Here is a 9,977-nt window from a genome sequence, read left to right as displayed (position 1 = left end):
TAATGCTTGGATTGTTACCTGCAAAATCCTGGTCATTGACTTTTTTGTGTAATTAAGTATTTGCTGCTTGTTAATTCTTCAGTTCTGTCTTAGTGGGTCATCGTTTTAGTACCTCTTTTCTCCAGTGCTAATATCAGATACGACTAAAGTGAATGAAAGTGCCGTGTTGGAACAGCAAATGTCCTAAGCTCTGAAGAGCACAGCACTATTGACAATTAGCTCACAGAGGTTTTCTGTAAGTTAATGATTTAAATTTTTCTGGCTTTCTTTTCAGGATACAATCTCACAGAAGTCAGTAGATATTCATGATTCCATTCAGCCTAGATCTTCCGATGGACGCCCATATCAGCCCAGCACAGGGGCCACAGTAGGTGAAGAAACGAGTAAAACCAGGCCGACAGCAAGTGCGTGCTCTGTGGTGATTTGGTGCTTTATACCTGTTAAGAGTAATGGTTAGCAGGTGTTTGATATCTGGAGTTACAGCTCCAGCTGTACCTTTAGAAGCATGATGTGAAGCAAATCACACGACTTGAATTTTTGTCTTCATGTAGTGTGACAAAATTTAGTTGAACTTCTGTGGGTCCACATTTTTGACCTGTGTTGTAAAAATCTAGAATTCAGCTGCTAACTTGCAGTCTTTTTACCCAGAGCAAAATGTTAAAAATAGTGCTCTCCTTATAAAGCTGTGTAAATGAGTAATTTTCTTTTCTTCTTAGGAGCAAAGCTCTTTCAGTGCAGGAGCAGTAACTGAAAAAAATAAATCAGTCTATGATATGAACAGAGTCTATCAAACCCTTAAGATACTTGTGTAATGTGTTGGTACTTAAAATACTCATGTCTGGTGGTGGTAGTTTTTGCTGTAAGAGGAAACAAGCAATGACACTAGTGCTGTTCTAAACCTCCTCTGCCTGTGGACAGCCTCAGCCTCTGGTTCTTGCTATTGCACTAATGCTAAAAACAAAGTCACTCATTTTCCTGATCTCTAAGTAACATTGAATATTTGACCAATGTATCACAGACAACTTCAGTAAACAGTTTTTTAGGATGTGCCAGTTGTTAACATGGTGGTCAGCTATGGTTTCAGTAAATCAGACAGGTGCATTCCAGGTTTGGTTTAAGAGGTTTTCTTGAAGTTAAACTGTTCAACTTACCCTCAAAATAGAATCAATCAAGGTTGAAGGAGACCTATAAGATTATCGAGTCTGACCATTAACCTGCCACTCTGCTGTAACCTCTAAACCCATATCCTCCAGCGTCAGATCCAGACACCTCTTAAACACTTCAGGGATGGTGACTCCACCACCTCCCTGGGCAACCTATTCCAGTGTCTGACCACCCTAACAGTGAAAAAAATTTTCCTAACATCTAACCTGAATCTCCCCCATCTCAGCTTATGGCCATTCCCTCTAGCTCAAGAAAGAAAAAAGTATTGCAGTTCTTTAGTTAAGAAGTAATTTTCCTTTTCTTTCCTTTAAAGAATTTCCAGAACAGAAGTTATTTGCTGCTCTTTTGATCAAGTGTGTTGTACAGCTGGAACTCATTCAGACTATCGACAACATTGTGTTCTTCCCAGCAACTAGCAAAAAAGAGGATGCAGAGAATCTAGCAGCAGCACAAGTAAGTAGAACTGATAGGTATCTCACTTTCTAACAGCTGTTTCTCTGGTGGATAATGTTTTGTAAACTCCTGTAATTTGCTAACTTAGTGTTTAGGTCCAGTAGACTGCTGAGATATTTTACAACTTGCTTTAAGTTGCATTTGCTGGTCTGGGGCAGCACTGCAGAGATTAAAACATGTGTGGTTCAAAAGGATTTGTGTAACCTGGGATGTGGATACAGCTTTTAATACAGTTTTAAGTTTAAATACAAGTGCAGGTGTAAACAGGGTAGGATTGAGTTACCACAGGAGCTTGCTGACAACAGTTGTGAATTTTTACTTGAAATCTCTTGGGCTTTTTCTTTTATTTTTTTTTTAATAGAGAGATGCTGTAGACTTTGATGTCCATGTGGATACACAAGATCAAGGGATGTATCGTTTTCTAACATCACAGCAGCTTTTCAAACTTCTGGATTGCCTGTTGGAATCTCACAGATTTGCTAAAGCATTTAATTCCAACAATGAGCAAAGAACTGCTCTCTGGAAAGCAGGTGAGAAATACTTTGTGAGACTGTGCTCTGTGTTCTGAATTGACCCCAGAATAGGTCAAAAGTACTTCAATGCTGAATGTAAAACTTGAATATCAGGTTTTAGCTTTGTAACCCTGGGATTCCTAAGGGGAGAAGATCTCATCTGTGCATGGGCAGATATCTTTGTGATTTCCTAAAATTTAGGGTTTCACAGAGTTAGAGCTGCCAAGCTGATTCTTGGCTGTAGGTGTGAGTCCCATTCTTGGAAGCTGCAGGCACAAGCACAGGTTTCACATCTACTTGGAAGCTGATGTAAAAGTGGGTGCCAAACACAATTGAGGTGTGTATGAATAGGTTAACTTTTATCAGTACTCCATTGAACTAAATGTCATGAGGGCTTAATTACCTGAGGTGGTTTTTCTAACCGTGTACATGCAGACGATGCTTAGAAGGAGAAGTGGGGGATTGTAAGGGAGAATGTCAGCTGAAACAAAAATCTAAATTGATGTTTGGACTTCCTCTAGGTTTCAAAGGCAAATCAAAGCCTAATCTCCTGAAGCAGGAGACGAGTAGCCTTGCCTGCGGGCTGCGCATTCTGTTCCGCATGTACATGGACGAAAGCCGAACCAGCGCGTGGGAGGAAGTCCAGCAAAGACTACTGAAGTAAGGTCCATGGAGCTGAACCTGTTGATGGTATTTCTGATGGTCTGTTATTTAAAAGGATAGACCTTTTCTGTTTGCAGTAAACTTCTAGAGCTAACATGTGTGGTGGTGGTCACAGATGGTATCACGAGTTTCTGTGCTGTGCCTCCAGGTGCTGATGCTGTCTCTGCTTTTTGTTCTCATGACATATTTTGCAGGAGAGAACAAAGGTTTCGTCACTTTTTTTTGTATCATGTGGGTAGGTGGGGGCTTGTTACAGCTCCTCTTTAAGAAGGAAAGCAGCTATCACCTAAATCCTGTTTTTTTCCTTTCAGTAACCTCAGGTATTTTAGGGAATTGATGCTGTTTAATCTCATGTGCAGAAATAGGCACTGGGCTTGAGAAGCCTCGTGGGCATACAGAGACTTTGGGCTTTTAGGTTATTCATTGCTGTGAATACTAATGTTCACCTGAACGTTTTTGTTTACAAAAGTTTTTCAAGCCAGTGTTGGTATTAGAGAGGGCCTAAAACCACAACAGTGACACTTATGGCTAAGACTGAGGTTCACAGGCAAGGAAGCAGTGCTGAAAACTGTCTGGTTGCATCAGCATAAGACAGTCTACATAGCATTTTATCACAAGCATTTTAATACCTCTCAAAGAGCAGCTGATACACTTCCAATGCATGCACAAACAGCATTGTCACATTTTGTCAGCTTATTTAATACTCAAGTCCTAGGACTTTGGCTTTGAGTTGAACAAAGTCACTGCTTTGTGTCACTAACCAGCTTACAGTGGCTTTCATAACACGGTGCTGTTCCATACCAGGGCTCTGCACTGCCACAATTGCAAAGCCAAAGCTCCCTCGCTGCAGCAGTGTTCAGAGTGAAACATGAGTAACTGGTGTTTGTGTCTTTTCTCTCCAGTGTCTGCAGTGAGGCTCTGAGTTACTTCCTCACTCTTACATCAGAAAGTCATCGGGAAGCCTGGACTAATCTCTTGCTCTTGTTTTTGACTAAAGTCCTGAAGATAAGTGATGAAAGGGTAAGTAACTGTTTGGAATGGTATTTCAGATGATGTTTACAGGTGGGAAGTGGTTCTAGACCAGTTCCTTGCATGCAGTTACAGACTTGACTTTAAAAGCTCCTGCTGCTCCGGAGACACTTTCGTTGAGGGAACGTACACTGAAACTGCACTTGACAGATACTGACAGTAATAATGCAGTGTGAAGGCACAGTGAGTGATAAAATAAAATGTGTCTGAGAAAATTTGAAAGATGCTGGAATCCTTCAGAAGTGTGTGTTAAGTTGCTTTTACCTCTCCCCTGCCAAGGAAGGGGATTAGTGATGATACTTTATTCAAAGAATTAACTCCTGTTTTCTGCTACATGTATATCACCTTGACCTTCTCCAGAGCAATTCTGCAGTTAAATAAGTCCATATTTAGCTCTCCCTCTGTTTCTAACAAAACTTGGCTGAAATAATTAAGTGGAAGAGGCCAACTACAGTTAAAAATGGTAACAGAAAGCTATTTCCACTCGGAGGATCAGCATTAGTAAGGAGCTATGTGTAGGCTAGTGAGCATCTGTCAGACTACATCACAGCTGTTTCAGCCTTATTCTAGCACTGCTAGCTTCAGTTATAAAGATGTTTCTGCCTGTCACTTTGTGGGTTTCTCACCTTGATTTTGGAGAGTACTTAAAATTCATATCTTGCAATGCATTTTCTGAGGTTTATTGATGCATAATAATTTCTTCTGTTTTCTCCTCAGTTCAAGGCCCATGCCTCATTCTACTATCCTCTGTTGTGTGAAATCATGCAGTTTGACCTTATTCCTGAGCTTCGAGCTGTTCTACGAAGGTTTTTCCTGAGGATTGGTGTGGTGTTCCAAATATCCCAACCACCAGAACAAGAGTCTGGAATAAGCAAGCAGTAAGCAGACAGTGACTCTCTGTTTAAAAGTTTATATTCCTCAGCTAAATAAAAGGACCAGGTAGCTGAGCCATTCTGTCTGGATATCCATAAAAATGATTTCTTTGTATGGCAACATGTATCCAAGGGTGAACGGTACAGACGCTTACAACTGTAATTAAGGCTTGCAACACTCCAGTCCCTTTGTTTCCTGACGGATTCTCTCTCGGTTTCTCTTCCCTGGCTTGTGCTGAGCACAGAGCCACTTTTTAGCACAGTCCCCTCGTCAGCACGGGCTGCAGTATCCTTTACTGTCCTAGACAGCAGCATAGCAACAGATGTTTGTGGCGGGTGTGAAAGGAAAATGTACCCAAAGAAACATATGTATGTAAAGGTTTGAGCTTCTGTGAGAAGTACAACTCAGGAGAGCTGTATTTTGAAGGATAAAATGTTTATAGTGAAAAGAAAATGGAGATTATTGTTCATGGTAAAAAGATATTTAGCAACTATGTCTGATATTCTTATTCTAAGATTTTGCACACTCAGGCTGTCTGAGACTTGGTAATCATCCTTCTGTGAAAATGTACAGAGATGCAGGTCTGTAATATAAACTCTTTAACACTATACAGTTCTTCCCAAATTGTTTTATTTCTGTATTATTGATTTGCTGAAAGCCCATAACACTTCACTGTTTACCAAATGCACTAGAAGTTTGGGTTTATTTTTTTGGGTTGTGATTTTTTTCTTCCTTTTTTTTTTTGTTTTGTTTTGTTTTGTTTCATCGTAGCCCAGAAGTTAGTGTTGCTGACTTTTGTCAAGAACAGCGGTAGAAATACCATGACTGACATAACTACCTGTAATATACTTGTTTTAGGGCTTTTAAATATAACGAGCCATTGAAATGATGATCCTTCCAAGGACTGGAACTTGAATCACTGCAAACAAGTCTAGGTTGTGTCTGCTGTCAGATGTTTTTTGTTTGATGTAGACTTCACTCTTATGTACAGAATTTAATGTTGAATATATTCAAGTAACAAATCTGGCATGGTTTGGGGATGGTTAAATTTATTGGAAATGTATTCATACTGTGAATTGTGCTCTGATGGTTAACAGACAAGATTGTCAAGCATTCTGTATTACAATGGATGTAGAAATTTTTTCAGATGGACAAAATGTATATGGTACAGATATGTAAAGTTTTCTATGTAAAAAAAATTCTGTACAACTTTCTGTACAATATTTGGTTCTCATCTGGCATATTCGAATCAGGTTATAGGTCAATAAAGTTTTTGAACTCTTTCATCAGTGCAATCAAAACCAGACTAATCCACAGCTACTTGTTTTACAGTTTGCTTTTTGCCTCTGATGCTTTTGTTTCAAAGGAGCAAACCCCAGGCCCCAGGTGGGTGCCCTTGGGTTGGCTGTCATGTGTCTTCTCACTGTTAGAGACAAATACAGGGGGACAAAGGATGGTAAACCTTAAAAAAAAACCAAAAAATGGGGGTGAGGGAAGGAGAATAGAAACATTTGTACATGAATGGTCAAATGAACCCTGTAGTGCTGCACAGACAGGAACTCAAATACTGTGCTTTGCTTTCTGGGGATTAAAATCATTAAAACCAAACAGCTGATGGAGAAAGGGTGGCTAGGAGGGAAAGACTGGGATTACAGTTCTGCTGACTTGGAACACAGCCAGCCCAGCCTTTTCAGCTTGATTTTGTAAGTAAAAGTGGAATTGATTGTTCTCCAGTGTGTTCCCACAGAACTCAGGATGAGCACAGGAGAGCAGTGTGAAGACAGAAGGTGCACGAGGGACCCTCTGCTCTTACAGAGGAGTGAATCCCAAAAATCAGTCTAAGCAGTTTGATGGAACAGCTCTGGAAAAGCCAGCAAAGGGAATTAAATGCCATGACCTGTGAGCCAGAGTTTGCCAGTAATGCTCATTGGGGTGGAACAACACAAAATTGCATTTACCAGTGCAAGAAGGGGAGAATCGAGGTTATTTTAATTAAACATTTGTACAGCCTTTCCTCTTGGGCTGTGTTTTACTTTTTCAGTTTGTTGTGCAGTGTTTAATCCTGAACCACTGTGCTAGGCCAGACTTGAGGTTTCCCTTGTCTGACTGATCAGTAGTAATTTTTAGAGTATCATTTGTCCCCATTGCTGTTGATGTCACACTCACCCCCGTGTGGCAAACTGTTCCTGGCATTGTTATCAGGGTGTTCCTGACGCTGTTGCTCCGAGCACTGTTTTAACAGCCACTTCCATGTCTGTTACCTGTGTGTCTGCCTTCCACCCGTGCTCAAGCTGCAGTGTTTGGTGGCAGTTGAGTACAGTCTAAAAAGTTTGGTATTTTGGGTTGGGGGGTTGTCTTGGTTTTGTTTTAAACCTTACTGCTTCGTTGTTCTGTTGTGTACTCTAGTGATAACTTTTTCTTTTACAGCATGACCTTCTCATGTCCTATTTATTGCTTACGTGGAAAAGGCCCAATAGATGTTTAATTTTGGTGCATCGTAAACTGAACTTTTGTGTCATTGTTAGTCTTTTCTGTGCCTCTCTTTAGCTCTTGCAATGCCAGAGCTGTACTAGGTGTACTCTGGGCTTTGTGTTCAACTTGCAGCTCTGAATGCTCACATCAGAAATTTGGGGTTGGGGCAGGAAATAGGTTCTATTTTAGTCACCATCCATCAGGGCTGTGGATTGCAGACACATTTATTTTGCAGGTGAGACTGTCATGCTAAGTGTTAAAAATTGAGGCAGGCAGAAGGGCCCTGCCAACAGCTGAACTTTGGAGAAAGAGAGAAAACTGAAGGAAAGGTTTGGAAAGGGAAGCTGTGAAGGACAGAGTATCCCAAGTAGCCGTCTGGGTACCCAAGGGAGGACAGTTGTAAGGAAGAGAGTAATTCACGGTAGAGAAAGGCTGTTGAGCCTGAGGTTAGAGTGTTGGTTGAGTGGTTTCAGGGCGTGGCAGAGGTGAAGGAAGCAACTTAAAAAAGGTCTGTGCTGGCCTTGAACTGGAGGAAATTCCCTTTGCCAGCCTGTGATGGTCTGTGGCATTCACAAACCCTCTGGCAGTGAAATGAGGCAGGTTTTTAGGGTAACACTAAGGTTATGCTTCTATTTGTGGTAAAACTTTGATTAAAGTTAAGTGGATAGAGACTGTTTAAACGATGAAGGCAACTAAATGAGGAAGAAATATCCTGTATCAAACCCTGGGCTGAGGACACTGAATGTGTCACAAAATTCTACTCATGAAGCAACTGAAAAGAGCTCTCAGGCATCAAAACCAAGGGGAAGGCTGGCAGGGGGCAAAGAAAGTATAAAATGCGTAAGGTTGAGCTCAGCATGAGAGGTAAGTGGGTTACAAAACATTTTCACCTTGGCTTCCTAAAATTAGTTTTGACTCCTGCCTCTGGGAAGTTTGGAGTGAAGCAGCCACACGAGCTATACTGCATGCTCCAGCCAGGCCAGCTCCTGGAGTACACTGCGGCCACTGCTGCCATGCCCACGCTGATGACCAGGATGAGCCTTCTCACTGCTGAGCCAGAATGTCAGAGTAAGAATTTGCCTGATTTGGCAAATCCACTCCAGGAAGGAACATGCTAAACCCATGAAGAAGCTAAGCACAACACAAGTTTGAAGTACATCTCTCTCAGCCAGAATTGCCTGCTGTCAGCATGGACCTGCTGTGGCCTTCAAGCAGGTTTACAAAAGCTCAAAGTTAACATTTTAGTAAAAATAAAACTCTTTTTACAGATTTGTTTTATCAGTGAGGGGGTTTTTCCCTGCTGGTCAAGCTTTAGTTTCTGGGTGGGAATTTTCCTAACCAAGAGAAAAGTCACAGCCTTACACCTTTGCTCAGCTTGGTGTTTCAGTTCCCTGAACTAAAATCTTGCTTCCATCTTGCTAAAGCTCTGTGGTTTTAATCAGCTAATTTTCCCTGTTTCTTTGAAGACAATCTTTCCCTTCCACAGTTTGTTCATGAGTAGATGTAAGCTGAAGCAAGTGATAAAATAAGAAAACCGAAGTCTGATTACACTTCTTTTGTAACAAAAATATACTTTATTAAATCTTAGATCAGGAACATAAATATATTCAACAATATCTGTATCTTCAGCACATAACAAGTTAGGGAATAAAAGACACATTTCTAATAGAGTTTTTTTCCATAAAACTGTTTGCTGCACTTTCATGCAGGGATAGCACTCCTCACCTTATGAAAAGCAAGTGTCCTTCTCCGAGTTATGTGCTCTTTTGGTATAAACCTAATGCCCCTCTGCTGTCAAGTTACTCTAGCTCCTGACAGTTTTGGAGTTTGACTACAGAGCTAAAAAATAACTTTATTATTAAATTCCATACACCACACTCCACGCTAAGTCCAGCTCTGAGGCTGAAACTTAAGCTGTATAGAAAGTGCAAAAGCTGCCAAGCTATTCCTCCACTTCCTGCCTCAGGGAATAAGGGAACATCCCTGCGCTACCTCTCTGTTACACTGCAGTGTCTGATCCGCTATTATTGCTACTTTAAATTACACAGCTCCACATCATGTGCACAGGAGAGACCCTGGAAAGTGCAGTAGTGCTGACTGGTCCCTCTAGCTGCAAGGCACAGCTGGTTGGCACGGGGCTGGAGTCAGCCGTGCGCGGTCGACAGGCCTTGCCAGCCGAGGGGGAGAGAGTGCTCTGCAGAAAGCTTTGCTGAGCTTGGCTGTTCAGCCAGGAATCTGCGGAGTGTCTCCGAAGTCCCTGGTCGCAGCCAGGGCTCTGTGGCCACCGTGGCAACAGAACTGGGCCGTCTGCCAGCACGGGCTGGAGCTGGAGCACACTGCAAAAGGTCTCCCACATCTCCTAAGGAAACGTCGTCACCTGAGAGAGGAGGAGAGCGACACAGGTATGTTAAAGGGGAGATAAGCTTATCACATCATAGCTCAGCATTGAACAGGCTTGTCTGCAAGGACTGCAATAAAAAATGCTTTTAAACAACATTTGTTTCTACTTCACACACAGCACTGGGGAACTGAGCCCCAACAGCTCAACCTCACAGATCAACAGGAGGGTGACACAGGCAAAGGTGGACAGATGCAGTAGAAGGTTCTTACTTTCCTAAAAGCAATTATAGGGAGAAGTCAAATCTGTCAGTCTTCTAAGCATGTAAAAGTGTAATGTCATTAAATTCCAGTGGCACAGCTAAACATTCCTGTATCGACAGTCTCTTACTCAGGAGAGAACTCGGGAAGAATTACTTCAACACTGGCTGACAGTGCAAACACAAGTGAGTATGTGTAGCACAGCCCAGCACA

At 41.8% G+C, this 9,977-nt stretch overlaps 1 protein-coding gene across 1 annotated transcript; it reads left to right on the top strand.

The window, feature by feature from the left end:
- Positions 1-274: 274 nt before the first annotated feature.
- On the top strand, positions 275-5,330 carry LOC103802199 (brefeldin A-inhibited guanine nucleotide-exchange protein 1-like; the record flags this gene model as incomplete). Its single annotated transcript, XM_009074655.1, has 6 exons — positions 275-404; positions 1,478-1,617; positions 1,979-2,147; positions 2,651-2,789; positions 3,695-3,812; positions 4,539-5,330. Coding segments are annotated over 6 exons (861 nt in total), but the record flags the coding sequence as incomplete, so codon positions are not given.
- Between the last annotated feature and the right edge of the window lie 4,647 nt (positions 5,331-9,977).

Source organism: Acanthisitta chloris, unplaced genomic scaffold (assembly GCF_000695815.1).
Source record: "Acanthisitta chloris isolate BGI_N310 unplaced genomic scaffold, ASM69581v1 scaffold38100, whole genome shotgun sequence".
NCBI classification, from domain to species: Eukaryota; Metazoa; Chordata; class Aves; order Passeriformes; family Acanthisittidae; genus Acanthisitta; species Acanthisitta chloris.
The sequence above is the reverse complement of the archived record's forward strand: the minus strand, read 5'-3'. Positions and strand labels throughout refer to the sequence as shown.